The sequence below is a fragment of the Elaeis guineensis genome, chromosome 6 (assembly GCF_000442705.2).
Source record: "Elaeis guineensis isolate ETL-2024a chromosome 6, EG11, whole genome shotgun sequence".
NCBI classification, from domain to species: domain Eukaryota; kingdom Viridiplantae; phylum Streptophyta; class Magnoliopsida; order Arecales; family Arecaceae; genus Elaeis; species Elaeis guineensis.
Window position 1 is genome coordinate 2,475,340 of NC_025998.2, and position 17,417 is coordinate 2,492,756.

The 17,417-nt window shown below is 34.0% G+C and overlaps 1 protein-coding gene across 1 annotated transcript; it reads right to left on the minus strand.

The window, feature by feature from the left end:
• Window positions 1-7,999: 7,999 nt before the first annotated feature.
• LOC105047691 (conserved oligomeric Golgi complex subunit 8) lies at window positions 8,000-16,581 on the minus strand. The gene is made up of 12 exons (XM_073258881.1): window positions 16,267-16,581; window positions 16,015-16,167; window positions 15,162-15,310; window positions 13,761-13,838; window positions 13,538-13,631; window positions 13,294-13,368; window positions 12,545-12,841; window positions 12,292-12,359; window positions 12,139-12,193; window positions 10,948-11,086; window positions 8,885-9,069; window positions 8,000-8,770 (listed from the first exon to the last, which is right to left on the minus strand). Exons 1-12 carry the CDS (start codon window positions 16,405-16,407, stop codon window positions 8,483-8,485), a joined length of 1,722 nt encoding a protein of 573 aa, XP_073114982.1. The 5' UTR covers window positions 16,408-16,581; the 3' UTR covers window positions 8,000-8,482.
• Between the last annotated feature and the right edge of the window lie 836 nt (window positions 16,582-17,417).

Consider the following 17,417-nt stretch of genomic DNA (forward strand, 5'->3'; position numbering starts at 1 on the left):
TGATCACAGATTAAAAATCCATCACTAGGATTATCATCATTCTTCTCAAAATTCTAGAAAATCTTAGGAGAGAGAAATAATCTAGAGGGAGGATTCTAGATAGAGAAAGTAGAGAGAGAAAGTTCAATTCTAAAGAGAGAAAATACTAGTTCAGGCTGAAGAAAGAGAGAGAAACTCTCTTTCTTATATTTTATTATTTATATCATTATTTATTAATTTATTTTATTTTTTTTTCTTTTTTTTTCTTTTTCTTCACAGAAGAGAGAGGAGAGAAAATCCTATTTATTATTATTATTTTATTATTATTTTATTTTTCTTCTTCTTTTTCTTTTTCTTTTCTTTTTTTTCTTTTCTTTTTCCTTTCTCTTTTCTTTTTCTTTTTCCTTTTTCTTTTTTTTTCTTTTTCTTTTCTTTTTCTTTTTCTTCTTCTTCTTTTTCTTTTCTTTTCCTCCTCCTCCTTCTTCTTCTTCCCGTGGTTCCTTTGGGCCGAAACAGGGGATCTCACAATCCTCTGTTGGCTGGCCGACCGGCGGTGCAACCGGCATAGGGTGACCGTCAGCAGGAAGGGGCGACCCAACGACAAGAGGAGGGCCAAACCGGTGGTCGGCGGTGACCACTGACGTCGAAAATCAAAAAAAAAATGATAAAATAAAGGTTTCTTCCGCAACAAAATTCGACAACTCCGATCGCCGGCGAGCGTGCACACCGACACGGAAAGGAAAGGAGAGAAGAGAGGAAGGGGAGGAGGCTTACCTCCGACGCCGGTGAGGCTTTTCCAGTGAGCAATTGGGTGGGCACAGGTCGATCTTCCGCGGTAGATTTTCTTGCTATCTCTACCGTTTTACCTCGAGATTTCTCGATGAGAGAGAGAGAGGAGGGTTCTCCTCCTTAAATAGAGCCGGAGGGGGCTCTTTCCGACTCCGATTGGGAGCCAACGAGAGGAGGAAGAAGACTCCCTTCGGGAGTCTTCTCTCCTGTTTTTCTTCTTTTTTTTTGTTTGGGCTTTGGTGGGCTGGGATTCTTATTAGGACCGGGCCATCACATTCTTCCACTCTAAAAGAAATTTCGTCCTCGAAATTTTTCTTGCTTGAGTTTTCATAATTTCTTACTTGAATATCATCCATAAATATTTTAATATTCTAATTCTTGATATAAATTCATTCTTAAATTATTTTATAAAGAAAAAGTCAATACATCAAATATTGATCTGAAACGGAACCATTCATTTTCTTATTTATCAAAATCAATATCTCAAAGATTTTTAATATTTCAAAAATTTCAAAATTATGATCTCATTTCTTATAAAAATTATGTTCAATATCTCACGACTCAAATTAAAATTAAATCTATCTCTTGTAGGTAAAAGAAAATCAATGTCTCTATTCTTGCATAAGAACTTCATTCATCATCATCATTCATTTTTTTTTTAAATATTATCCACTCTTAATTTCAACCCATCATAAGATAGGAAAAAACATACTTATGTGAATCATATGATGACATCCCAATCAATCAAAATTCAAAAATATTTTTTCTTATTCGTACTTTCAAAGATTGAAGATTTATCATTTCAATCTCATTCTCGAACTTTTGATATTTTAATTTTCGATACAACTTCATCATTAAGTCATTTCATAAAGATAAATATCATCAATGTTGATTAGAATTAATATCACTATTTCTAGTCATCGAAATTTTCTTACTCAAACCCTCAAATTCTTAAATATTCTAATTCTTGAAGCAAATTTTATCATTAAGTCATTCCATAATAAAAATCAATAACTCAAAAATTGATCTAAATCAAAACTATATTTTTCTTATAATCAAAATCAATGTCTCTATTCTAAGTAAGTATATCAATTTTTTTTATCTAAATATTAACAACTCTTAATTAATCGATTCATTATCAAATTAAATTATAAATAACTTCAATCCATCTTTTGTAGAATAATCATCAATATCAATAGATAACCTCAATCTTTTCTATTCAGTCAGAGAAATAATAATGATCAAAAGAGTCCAAACTATAAATTTTATTATACCCTGAGGATAAATATTTGAGTATAATAATCTAAGATCGAAATCATTATTTGATAAACAATCTCAAATTCTTCCTAATAAATAGAGAATTATAAAATTTAATTCTAGGATAGAGAAATTTTATCTCTAAATATTCTAAATCTAAAATCAAAAATCAAAAGTCCACTCATCCTAGAATTAGGATGCTAATTATTTTTTTTTTAGCATAGTAGGTGGAAGCACTACTTTTAAAAATCATGTTATAATATCTAAAATAATTTAAAATTTTAAAATATTATTCTTTCTCATATCAATAAATTTTTTGTATCAAACCATATCATCTATCATAATTCTTTGACTCAAAGAATCAACATTCCTGACTTACTCAAAGTAATCCGGATTACCATACTTCCGCTGACACTCTGATCTAACAATCAAAATTTTTTAGGTTCATCAAAAAAAAATTTTGATCAAATTATTTCTTTATCTTATCAATAGAAAAGATCTAAAATTTTAAATTTTAATTGAAGTCAAAGATTAACTTTCAATTCACATTCATACTTTTACTGGTGTACAATAATCTTAATTAACTCTTGAGTCCAATATCATATTTAAACTATCATATAGATTTACTATAATCAATATGAATCAAATCTTAATTCTCATATCAATTTAATTCGATAATTTTCAAACCAAAAATCCTTATAAGTCAAATTAATGAAGAAAAAAAATCCTTCGATGCTCCACCAAATTTGGACATAATCAGAATATATAAGAACTTCAAATCATTATTTTTTTTTTTTTAATTTTATAATCAAAATCTTTAATATCTATCACGTATCTTTTCACAACAATCATACAAGCCTCAAAAATCAAATCTTCATTTAATAGTAGATTCAATTAGGGACCTCGTTAACAAAAGCAAAGGAAACTCCATATCAATTCTTAAATCCAAAATTTTTAAATTATAAATTCACATGGATCCCTTAATCTGAAATAAATATAAATCAGATTTTTATCTTAATCTAAAGATATCAATTTTTCATTAACAACCTCAACAATAATATCAAAAAATCTCTTGATCAACTTAGATACAAAATCTTTAAATTGAAATTTCATACACATCATGTAGTCTCCAAGAGACATAATAAGATCTATTATCTAGATCTAAGGATGATGATTAAAGATTCTAGTACGATGAATATTCTACAACCTCATAATCGATTTCATCAATAAGAAATAGGTTTCTTTATAATATCCTCAAATATGCATTCATCCATCATATTTCAAACTCCATATGTCATAATCTCTTGCGATCTTTTTATACATAATCTCAATGTTTAATCAAAATTTATAAATATTTCTTCCACTACAATCATCAAAGATCTATACTATAATGTCCCTGGTGTCTATCCACTTACACCCATTCTATATGTGATTCTATGTTTCATAATTTATCCATTTATGCTCTGATACCACTTTAATTATCATGCCCTCGACCGAGATTGTGAATCGAGGGTCATGGTAACCGCCGCATACTCATAGAAAATTCTTCCCATAAGCATGCAAGGCATCTTATCATGTTATCTTAAAACAACAGCGAAATAATTAGACAATAATTTAAATCTAAAATATAACGATCTAAATTTTTTTTTTAATATCTCAATAAATTCAACAACGATTCATAGGCTTTACATCAAATCCAATAAGCCTTTTAACCTAAAATAAAAATATGGAGATTCTACTTCTGATCACTCTTCCATTCATATCTTGTATCATCTTAATTCCTCAACATCTGTAAAAATAATAAAATAGGAGGTAATGAGCTAGACAGCCCAGTAAGCAATGATCACTTTTTGATAGATTTAATCAGGCATTTAAGTAAATAATTATTTATAAAAATAAGCATATAGAGTTCATCAATTCGAAATCAATTTAAGTATGCAACATAATTCATGCCAAATTCATTTCTTTTTCGAAAATTCAAGTTTCTTTCCAGATTTCAATTTCTTTTGTTCTTCAATTCTTTTCGTCAACCATGAGCTATGACCAATTTTCTCTGTGGCAGGGTCATAACACCGCGTATCTTCTTGCGATGAGCTGCGAATCATCTGACAGCAAAGTCCTTCGAAACCGCTGGTCTCTCTGGCGGTTTGTCGCTGATCTCTCTGGTGACGTAAACCCTCAGGATAAATCAATTGCCAACATATATGCCCCCATTGGCAGGGTCCTTTACATAGTCAGATTGTCAATTCATAGTGTTTCTTATATCATAATTCTTCATAAATCATATTTCATATTCTAATTTCGATAATAAAACATAAAATCATGTAGTATCGAAATCAATCAATATAATGCATCATGGAATCAATATGTTCAATCATGCTTCATCATAACATTTCAAATAAGATATTTTCGTAACAAAATACCATTCATCCAATTCATGCATCGTTTCACAAATCATGTCAGAAAAATACATTATAATTTATCGATAAATCTAGAAAAAATGAAACATTACTTACCTCGAACGTATTCCAATAAATCCATATAATTCTATAAATTTTCTTTCAAAAATTTTGTTCGTAGATCATATCGCGATATCCCATAATCAAACATCCACAATCCTATATAGAATCAATTTCAATAATTAGAAAAAAATATGAATACCATATTTCAACGGTTTAGATTGGGTCCGATCATCTAATTTCATCTAATCAAAATCTAATTATGACCTAAACAATCCAAAGTTTGACTATCAGATCAAATTGGATAAGAAGTGATAGGATCGAGTTTCTTCATCGATTTCATAAAATCAAGTGGAGAGAGAAAATCAGAGGAGAGAGAATTCATGAGGTACAATTCGAATTGATCAGATGACACAATCCAACATTACGATTGGTCCAATATCTCGAGTGGTGAAATCAACATAATCAAATCATGATTAAATCAGGATCATGGATAATTAAATTGATAAATATCAGATCTGATCAAGGTAAGTACCAGTACACTGCCCGACAATCATGGATCAAGGTTCTTCATTAGAATCAGATCAGGACTATTAAAAAAAATTTCTTCATTCACTAACCTTTTTAGAGAGAGAATCAATCAAGAGAGAGAATATTTTAGAGACAGAAAATTTTAGAGAGAAAAAATTCTAGAGAGAGAAAATTCATCTTGAATTTTTCAGACAATATGATTCAACAAATTCTGATCGATCAGATCAAATCATGCTAAAATTATCATATAGATAATTCAATAAAATCATGAAAAATAGAATCTTAAAAATACCTAATCTGATCAAAGTGGATGTTGGTGTACCATCCGGTGATCACAGATCAAAAATCCATCACTAGGATTATCATCATTCTTCTCAAAATTCTAAAAAATCTTAGGAGAGAGAAATAATCTAGAGGGAGGATTTTAGAGAGAGAAAGTAAAGAGAGAAAGTTCAATTCTAGAGAGAGAAAATATTAGTTCAGACTGAAGAAAGAGAGGAAAGAGAGAGAAACTCTCTTTCTTATATTTTATTATTTATATCATTATTTATTATTTTATTTTTTTCTCTCTTTTTTTTCTTTTTCTTCACAGAAGAGAAGGAGAAAAAATCCTATTTATTATTATTATATTATTATTATTTTATTTTTTTCTTCTTTTTCTTTTTTTTTCTTTTCTTTTTCCTTTCTCTTTTCTTTTTCTTTTTCTTTTTTTTTTCTTTTTCTTTTCTTTTTCTTTTCTTTTCCTTCTTCTTCTTCTTTTCTTTTCCTCCTCCTTCTTCTTCTTCCCGTGGGTTCCTTTGGGCCGAAATAGTCACAATCCCCTGTTGGCTGGCCGACCGATGGTGCAACCGACATAGGCCGACCGTCGGCAGGAGGGGGGGCGACCCAACGACAAGAGGAGGGCCAAACCGGTGGTCAACGGTGACCACCGACGTCGGAAATCAAAGAAAAAATGACAAAATAAAGGTTTCTTTCGCAACAAAATCCGACGACTCCGGTCGCCGACGAGCGTGTACACCGACATGGGAAGGAAAGGAGAGAAGAGAGGAAGGGGAGGAGGCTTACCTCCGATGCCGGCGAGGCTTTTCCGACAAGCAATTGGACGGACACAGGTCGGTCTTCCGCAGTGGATTTTCCGGCGATCTCTATCGTTTTGCCCCGGGATTTCTCGATGAGAGGGAGAGAGGAGGGTTTTCCTCTTTAAATAGAGTCGGAGGGGGCTCTTTCCGACTCCGATTGGGAGCCGGCGAGAGGAGGAAGAAGACTCCCTGGGAGTCTTCTCCCCTATTTTTCTTCTTCTTCTTTTTTTTGTTTGGGCTTTGGTGGGCTGGGATTCTTATTCGGGCCGGGCCATCACATATATCTTATTCAAGATATTATAAAGACATAAAAAATTATATATATTGTTCGAGATATCATATATATCCATAAGAAGTCATGCAAGATATTAGAAGTAATAATACTATTTTTTTGTTCTATTAAGAGAAGGATATATTCGTCTCTGAAAATTAAAAAAAAATACTGAGCGGCATTAAATTCTATCCCATCTAAGTATCTTACGTGTCTCGATATTATTCGATGATATGCTTCTATTATACCACATGCGATACATAAAAAATTACTCTTGTTATAAGAACAGACCTAACTTTATGTCCGTGGCGTGGAGATGAGTTTAGGCCCAACATGGTCAAACAGAACACTTAATAGAAGTGAAAGTAGTATGAATATTATATGTCCGGATCCGTTTTAGTATCCGAATCAATTCAGATATGAATAGAAATTTAAGGATTCAACTAACATCCGTATTCATGTCTATATCTATAAAAAAAAGATATAGATATGAATAGATAATTATCCGATTTATATCTGAATATTCGAATCGACATGTAACCATATATAATTTTATATAATACTTATTAATTTAAAAAAATATAATCTTATAAATATGTTATTAATTTATTTATCATTTATTTAATAATATCTTTGATTATGTAGTCATAAAGTTTAATTATCTAAACTATATCTGTAATTATATCCATACTTGTAGTATCTTAATTGTATCTTTATTTATTTAAACAAATATAGATATGAATTTTTATATCCGAATTATATCCATATCTATATTTATATTCGTCAGAAAAAATAAATATAGATATGAATATACTAATATCCAATCGATATCCGATCCAATTTCAGTCTAATGCTTAACAAAGTGCTACAGGAACTATAGCATTGATTAGCTCTGTCAATGGAGACTGCCCAAGAGAAAAAATATTAGCAATGCACAAATTATCGTTGGAGGAAAAAAAAAGTGTATTATCCAATCATATTAGAGCATATAATCATCACTTTCCAACCATATTTAATAACATTTTAATATCTGTAGTTCTATTTTTTTGTTTAAAATTTTGAATGACAGAAATGCTCCTATTTGAAAAAAATTATGATATCTTTGATCATATTATGACATCTTACGATCAAATTATGACTTTATTATACAGAAAGTCATAATTTTTTTTAAAAAAATCATAAAGAGAAAGATATTTCATCATTAAAAATTTATAAAATTTTTAAATGATAAAAATATTTTTTTATGACATCAAATTATAAATAAAAAATTATAATTTAACCGCGGATATCATAATATGATCATAGGATTCGTAATTTTTTTAGAAGATGAGATATTTTTCTATTTAAAATTAAAAATAAAAAAACAGAACTGTAAAATTAAATACGCATTGAAAAATAATAGCTACATGATCCAATCAAATAAAATGATATATTTTTTCTACACCGCATATGATGTACAAAAAATTATTCGATAGCTAGATGCTCTCTGAACGGCTTACTGAAAAAAATCCAAATCCTTAGAAAGCTGAAAACTTTTATCCACCTCGAAAGGCATCTATTGACTCACCGTCCAGTCCTCTCCTTCCACTATACTTCGGATCTAGATATACCAAAAGCACAGAATACAATTTAGATGCTACAAACATCCTTGTTTAAACGTTCCATCTACACTCACAACATCAACAGAGTAGTTTTTTGATGATATACTTCGAATTTCATTTGATGTACATGATATCAAATAAGATCACAATCCACTACTGTAGTACACTAGAAAAAGCTAGCACTTATGACTAATAAATGACAAATTGATCACAGAAAAAGAAGCCTGTATAATTCTGGACTACTGTGCGGGCGAGTCTATGGAAGCCTCGCATTGGTGATGAAAATCTTGGGGCCAGATCCATAATGCTGAGTTGACTAAACAGCATGAACCTCGTCGATGTCAATAATGCCAAGTGCATACAAAAACAGCATGAGTCGAGCGAAAATGCTGCACCAATCTTTAATAGTATATTCTCAATCCCCTTTGAAGATATCCAAGGGAAAAACATGGGAAAGAGCATAATCGCAGAACTTCCCAGCTTTATCCAGATATTAGCAGATCAAACAGGAACCGTTTATGCACTGCTTTGCATTTCTGTCGGCACAGACCCTGTGTCACTTTGATCTGTATTAGCGACCCCCAAGTCTTCCACGTCAGGTGGTCCATTATCAACAACCAAACCATCACCATTTTCAGTTGTTTGCTTCACTTTTGTATTCGCCGTGGAATTTCTAAGTCCTTTAACAGGGGAGATTGTCAAAAGTTGGCTGACACCACCAACAATACTCCTATATTCTATGATCAAGGTTGCTCCATTAGGATAACAGCGACCGAAACAAGTTGCACAATAAGGATATGCAACCTACAAAATCCATAAAGGAAAAGGAAAAGAAAATAAAAGAGTAAGAAACTGGTCATGAGCTGGGGGATAACTATGTAAAGTTCAGAAATTAAATCCAGTTAAAGTTCAACTAACCTCGACGAATACTTGACAGAGTGAAAGAAAAAGATTAGACTCATTCCCACGGAGCACCCGAACAGCATCGTATCTAACTAGAGAGTCAGAAACAGCCTGCAGTCCCTTGACAATTTCCTGAGCCAAAACATGCTTTAGACTCACCGGGGCACAGGGTCGTAATTCATTCATAGCTGCTGAAACACCTGCAGAAGTGGGAATAAATGAAAGAATGTATGCGCCATGAAATCTCTAAATCAAACAGCAAACAATTTGGCTTGAATTTAAATTACAGATTAACTGGAAGATAAACTACAAAATTGGAGATAAATTTAATGTAACTTTTCTACTTTTGTCCATGACAAAGACAACCACAAGATGCCCTGCACACAGATGATCGATACACATCTAATTAGAGACAATTTTCCGACTTTGAAAGACAGTCTAATAGGAGTACTTTTGCATGCACATTTATTTTATTGTATTAAGACCTTACACTACAGGCAATGACATGTTAAACAATTCTCTAAAAACTTTTTGTCACCCTTTCTGCACCATTAATCTTCATGTCCACTTGGTTTAAAGGCATTTGTTTTCGTATGAATAGTAATGTACATGGTCATGGTTGCATTACACATGGTGCAAAGCCCAGAGAAAAATGACCAAATTATAATCAGGATAGCTCATCTCAGCATAGATATAGCTCTTTACAACAAGCATATGGCTCGGCATACCTCCAAATCTACGCCTCGGATATGAATCCGAGGTATTAATGATACCACCGTAACAAAAAAGAAAAAAACAAATTTTCCTAATTTCAGAAATGTCGAAGAAAAACAGTTAATATTTGATATGCTCTTAGTCATGGTCATGGATGGAATGCCAAAATTATAAATTTGACAAAAAAAAGGTCGTTTCTGTAATTCATATCAGGAAAATGATGGATACCATATAACACCTCTAAGATCTTAGTTCTTTCATACAACACCATATATGTCTAACATTTGCATCATACAACCATTAGGTGATGTCCATTATGTTAGAAGAAAAATAATCAATGATCAAACAAAAGTTAACCATATCTACGTCACCTATTAACATGTCTAATACCCATTCAGATGCCATCTAACAACCTGCATGGTTTTCATTTCATTATTGGCATCCTTGCTGCACCTGAATCCCTCTATTTTTCACCACCATACCTATATTGTCCCCTAGTTAAATTTATATGCACATTTCATTTGCTTATCAACTGACCACCCAGGTCCAACCATCCCACACCATCACTACACCCACCACTGCTGTTTGCGGACTTTCTGTCAGTGACACGAGACTCACAACATTGTCACTCACCCTCCAGTCCAGCATCCTTGCCTCTCCACCTCAGCATCACATCCACTCCGCCTTTCAACCACCACAGTAACCACACTACGTTCTTCCTTGAAGGAGAGACCAGTACGATTCTTTCAAATTGCCCCTACATCAAAGATTGCAGTTTTAACCCAACCTATTATTCTGACTAATTATTTGATTTTACTTTACAAGTTTGACTACTGATATGTATGTGCATATTTCAGATTCTCCATTTATGTCTCAGAAGTCTAGCATGCGTGAATAAGACAGAATTTGGATGTAAATTTTATTTTGATATAAATGTTCAAATGTATCACTTTTTTTAAGTTTACATAACCAAATCCATAACCATTAACCCTTTTCCATCTATTTGGGGTCGGCTTATCCTGATGTTTACAATTCAACATGTTTTATACTACTGGCTGTCAACCTAACATCAACCCTCCACCTTTTCCATCTACAACTGAGACCCATATTGATAGTGTCTACTATAGAATAGTCTCTTATAAAATGATGTGTTACCCAGTAGGAAAATGATCACCCAATCACTTCCTCCCGAATCTATCCTACAAAATACTTTAGAGTTCAGATACTTGATGTCTCCATACCAGTTGATGCCACTTACACAATACCATTAGATTTGCTCAGTACCAGCATAAAGAACGACATTTAACAAGAGAACAGAATTAACTGTGGACCAAGCAGAATCATATGCAAAAAGTCGGACTTACCATTAACAAACACGGCAATAGGTGGATGCTCCATTAGAATAGAAGGTGGACTCACATCATCATAGCTTTCATCAATTGCTCCATTGGTTGTGAAGCCAACAGATGGCAAGGGAACCCAACGATGTGAATCTAGGACAACCTAATAAAGGCAAAGGTTACAATCACAAGTGAACTCTGTAAAGATACAAATTCTTTATCAGCTGAAATGCTCGGACTATTCTATGAACTAAAAAATTTATAAACAAGAAATTTTAGTCTTGAAATGAAGATGTAAATCATATGCTCGCAGTCTCTCAAATTGTTGAATTGGATAGAAGATATATTAAAAATGATAGCAATATCCAAATCCAGGCTGGATTCTGCTAGGAAGGTCAACAAACTGCACCCCTCCCCCTAGTTTCTGGATTTTTTTTTTTTTTTTGAGTTTTTGTTGTTCTTGCTGTTGGGGGGGGGGGTGAGGGTGGTGGGTTGGTCTTAAGCTATGGAGATTGTTCACGTAAATCTACAAAAAGCAAAATTCAATTATTGAGGTTGGTAAGGATAAGTACAGAACAACAACAAGTCTATTGTTAAAAGTAGTCACGACAGTTAAAGTAAGCTTCTAGTCAATATGATACAATTTCTATTTTGGATATGTGAATAAGAGAATGAAGATCAGGAAATGTATTCAATATGATAGCAGACAAAGTAATGGAGATAAACAAAAGAATTTAAAAGGACTGCAACATAGTAGGAGAAGTATAAAGGTGCTTCTGCAGCATCATTGGATCATTGCATATTTGGGAATCAAAAAAAGAATTGTATGATAATACCTCAAGCGCCTGAAGTTTTATCCAAGTTGAAATGTTAGGCAATAAAGAGAGTTTAGGCACACAATGAAGATGAAATTGAACAGATTCCAGTGTTTGATTCATAAATCCAGAAAGGTTGGAGATTGGAATGTGCAATGCAAACTGCTGGAATTGCACAAGTAGGGGTTAAAGGAGGACCAGGCAAGATGGTAAAGGAATGGATAATAAAGATCTGAGAAGGCCTTGATAACAACAATAAGGGCTTGAATTTGTGTAAATGGATAAAAAGGTATAAGGTCTGCCACTGGGCTGGTTGATGGAAAGATATAGAAAAACCATTAGTCATGATTAATGAATAATCAACACTTCACGAATGAAATTTGTCCAGTTGCACGCATACCTGAAAATTGTCAACCGCTGTGCTCATATTCTTTGAGAATAAGTTAAGAACTGCACTGGAGATGAAAAACAATGTCAGTTGTAAAACGAGTCAAACAAAATACTAAAGGTAATCTAACGAATTGTTTGGAACAAAACCAAAATGTTCATTTACTCTTCAAATATTGGTGGAAGCAAGCCTCGGAAATCCAATCCAACCAAGCCAAGACCCATCGCACAATACTGTTGATAACACAACAACTTGACTATCACCACTAAATCTACAGAAAAGGCAATGATAACTATCTCCACATGTGGTAACTAGAGGTATTCTTCTACAATTATATAAATGGCTATGTTTAATGCAGTCCAGAAGTCATGTGGTGGCGTAAATTGTGGTCCGTTTAAAGGTATAGAAAAGTTCTCACCATGCACTGATCAAGTACATTTGACAGTGATCCACCATCAGTGATCTTGGGAAGCATGACCTCCAGAGTGCCAAGGTGATTTTCAATTTGATGCATAGCCCAACTAAAAAGAAGTCCACCATCATAATTCTCCTCAATCCCAGATTTATCATTGTTGAATATTGCTCTGTATTGATTAACAACATCAAATAGATGCATCCTGTGGCAATTTACCATTCCCTTCAAATATTCATAAACATTTCTTTGGTCCAAATCATCAAGAATGCCTGAAAGCCATGCCTCTCTACATCTTAAGAACTGTCCACAAAACAGATGGTTAGTAACAGAAGAAAGACAATTAAACGTGCAGAAAATCTCAAATCAGTTCTTTCGTACAGTATATGGTTGCTACAGTTTTTTATAAGCACTTTTAATTATCAATGATTGGTTATCATCCTAATCTAAACTCAACAGTCTCATCATTGAACTGAGGTTGGAAGATTAAAAAAATTTACTACAGGTTGTATTTAAACATCTTTAAGCTCTGATCCTCTAAAAATCATCAGAAACCCAAGATACATGGCAATGATCGGCCAAAAATATTAAAAAGACTTTATCCTTCCACCAGACTCTGTGGCTGAACATAAACAATGATACAATTTAATTAGCTAAAAGATTTCCTAGCTATAATTTAGTCCATAAGGATTTTTTTTTATTTTTTTGTTGCTGGAATTACTGAAAACACATAAAAGATTGGACACTGACTGCACCTGTAAACGCAATTCAGATTCACTGAATACTCCTATACGCCGCAAATGTGCCACAATCCGGAGGCACTCAGGCAACTGCACACCATCAAGATAAGCTCAGCTACATCCATCAGGGAAAAAAAAGGAAACTGCTATTGAAGTAAAATTAAGTTCTTCAAAACATTGATCTCAAGTAGAATAACAAACAAGAGCTTGTTATTGCATGTATCCAAGATGAAGCCTTTCAACATGCTATATAGGCTACCTGAACATTAGATCGAAGTTTCTGAAGAAGCTGAGATAGTAGAGACTGCATCGTCTTCCTGACTTCTGCAGCCAGTGCCTGAATGACAGGTAACCTTGATTCCAAGTATCAAATGCTAACTATTATCATGGCATCTATAGGTAAATGAAATATTGGTTGGAACAGTTCTATTATAAAAATGCCAAAAGCAGGCACTTGGCCTCAATGGACACAAAGGACTTACTCAGCATGCATCTTCGATAGTTTGTGAATAAAAGCTTCTAAATCAAGGGCCTCATCATAATTACCATTCCTAATACATCTGTGAAGCAACATTGGATTGCTTTTTTAAGTACAATTCTTAATGAGGCATGACCAGACAAAGAAAAGGAACTATTTCATGAGTATATGAAAATAAACATCTAAGTAAGCTATATATTGCCGTAATCTAGATCAAAATGAATCCAATAATTAGATGATGAAAATCATCTAATTAGTACTACATTCTGCAAGCAGGATGTTTTCTAATCATAAATAAGAGAAAAAGGAAAAGGGAAAAGAACAACCCTGAAAATACTAAAACAAAAGAACAGCAAAAAACCAAAGTAGAAAACTAGTAGATCTAAATCATGTGTTTTGCACATAAGAATAGGAAATGAACATAAACATCATGAAAGTGCATGTACCGAGATCATGGCATGACATGAAAATAAAACAAAGTAAATAGTTCACTGAAAATAAAGAGACTTTTTGTTGGTCTCTTACACAGGGTAATATCTCTTATTTAATACATTAAATTTTCTAAGAAGCTTACCAACCATCAACTATTACTATAAATATCACACTTTATATAGCTTATTTCTTACAAAACGACATACAGCGTTGATCAAAAGATTCAATAGCATGTGAAATACAAAAGATAAGAAGTAAAATTCATAAACAACAATCAGCAGAACCCTGGACCAGTTATCTCAGATTGGCCATACAAATTAAGATCCCCATTATTGAAAGGGGGAACAGACACCATGTATTCTTTCTTACTATATAGAGCAATACAAGAATAAAAGCGATTTCACAAGCATAACAAGATTCAATTTCAAATTAGCCTCCTTTAAATAATGCATGCACTTCCTTAACCATTGCCAAACAACCATAGAACCAATCTGATATCGAACAGCCAGTTTGCCTAAATTAGTGTGAAATTTCAGTGAATGGCATCCATGTCATATTGCAATAGTCATGACAACATATATTAAAAAATAAATATTTAACAAACTTCTAAGGAGAAACTATGTAAATAGAACATTCTGGCAAGAAAAAAAAAGAACAAAAAAAAAGGAAAAAAGAATAAAGAAAATCCTAACCAATTAGTAACATAAGCAAGACCCAAGACCCTAAATCCTACAGTAATATTTTTCTTTTCTTAAAGAGCCCCATATGCTGAAGCAAGAGCCTTCAGGGAACAATATGTTGTATCCAACAATGAAGGCAGCGAAAGATGCAACAGTGCACTTGATGAATTACAGTCCATAATTATTCTCTAGGTATCATCGAAAGAAGAATCATGAGAATTTCAAAAGCCAACTCAAAGGATGAGCATTAAGACCTCATTTAGCATTTAGCTTACTGAAAATCAAGCACATACGTGTCCATTAGCTGTGGAATTTCAAGCAGGTCAAGCAAAGTACTGTGATTGGCAAGCAATGTCTGGTTAAGCTTTCTCTCCTCCAAAATTTGCTGTGCAGATTCAATAAACTCAGTACAACCAGATGTAAGATTTGGAATCTCTGTTACCTGCGAAAAGCAGATAACAACTGTCAAGATCGGACTAAAAGTACTTCTTTCGGGTACAATTTCTTGTAACTATCACATAACCATATAATTACAGCATAATCGTTGGAGGTACAAATGACGTGTTAATTATTTCTACAGTAAATGTCATTTTAAGTATATGGAATCACAGTTTGATAACATGTTGCTTAGGAAAATTAAATATACAATTCTATAACAGTTCCCAATCGAACTAGCTTGATATTTAAGCACATTTTTGTTTTTGATTTTTTTCTACAAAGGGGAAGGTGGTAAAACCACCCTGCTTTTATTTAGAGGGAAATTACAATTCATGCACAGTTTATGCACGCTTCTACTGGTAATGTGCTCTCTGGCCTCGGTATCAGGTATCTATATATTATACAAAAACACCCAATTCTACTGATTTTAATAAAATTTTGGTGCATGGCACTATTAACCTCAAAAAGATTACCCACTTTTGTTAAGTTTCTCCATTTCAGCATGCAGTTTCGCTTGACCCGAATTCTTGAAAGGGTTTAATGGATTGCTTATCACACCCTTATCAAGAACGGTTCTTAAATCAAGAATAAGAAAGATAAAGAAGAAAGAATAACGCCCGAGGGGAAGCTAAATAGATCTACTACTGGCCAAGGGAAAATCGCTGCTATCAATAGAAGATGGGGTTGAAGTGAAGTTTTAAAAGGTACCAGGGACTCGAGATGCTTGTCGAAGTCGGTGAGCTGTTCCCGGATGAAGGAAAGGGCATCAGCCGCGGCGATGAAGGCACGGTAATTACCGACGGCCACTTCTTGCATCTGTCTCCGAATGCGCTCCGCATCCACGCGGAGAAGCTCCGGCTCCTGCGAATCCATTACCAGATCTAGGGTAATTCGAGATCGACGATGCCAGAGAGAGAGAGAGAGAGAGAGGACGAGGAGGAAGGGGGAGAGGAAATGGACCTTATGGAGGCGATCGAGGGTGAAGGAGAGGAGCTCGGAGACGTAGGGCTGCTGAGAAGGGCCAGCGAGGGGGAGGAGGCCGGACGCTATCATGGCCTCCTCCTCCTCTCCGGCTTCCGAGTTCCGCTTCTCGACCTCCATGGGAGTGGCTTCGGGGATCTTTAGATCTACCACTCCTCTCAGACTCTCGCTGGAGAGAGAGGGCGCGAGAGCAAATAAACGCTGCGGATCTGACGGCCCGCTAGATCAAAGGTGAAACTATGGAACCGCCCTGCGTGCAACAGCCCGCAGAAAAGGAAGAAGAAAACGCCTTCGCAACGGCGACTTGTCCCGCGGATCCCCCGACGTATCCTATTATAAAGTTAGTCGGCGACTGCTGCCGATTTCATGTTAGGCTGTAACTGGGAGCCTGTAATGTTTAATCAGGTATTACAAATAATTTCTCCTCGACGTATCCCATTGTGAAATTAAGTTGGCTAAGTTTGCCTGAGGGGGTTTAAGCAACTCATCAATTAAACCAGACACCTATCTTCCTCCTTCCTTATTTCTAACAAAGTAAAAAAAATAAGTATCTAAATAATGACATAAAAATTTGACAGTATCATTCTTTCATATAATTTTTAAATCAATAGATCTGACAATTATTTTTATCATAAAAAATTGATAATCTATATGTCCTTTTTTATCTCTTTATTGATATTATCTTGATTCTATTTTTTAACTTTAATCTAATTAATAATATTAAAAAAAATTTATTATGTTCATTAGAATGATTTAGATAAAGTTAATATAATTTTAGGTACGAAAATCATTGGATCCTAACTCTTCTCTTATTCCATCTCTTTGCAGCACCACCATAAACTCTGTGTCATAGACCTCGGTGTCATCATGTAGTCCATGCCCAACCTCAATGGATCCCCGGCACATTGACCATGCGCAAATCATGTTCCATTTGCTCCAAAACATGTGCATCCTAATCGGCCCCCTTCAGATACGGATAACATGACGGACATCACCTTACTAATTTGTTGGAGCAATTCAGCCGACTTCTCGATTTTAATTTTCAATCAGTCTGATAAGCACGAACTACCGACTATCAATCAGTTAGCTGACCAACAGTCGGCTATCCTCAATCATCTTTAGCAAACTCT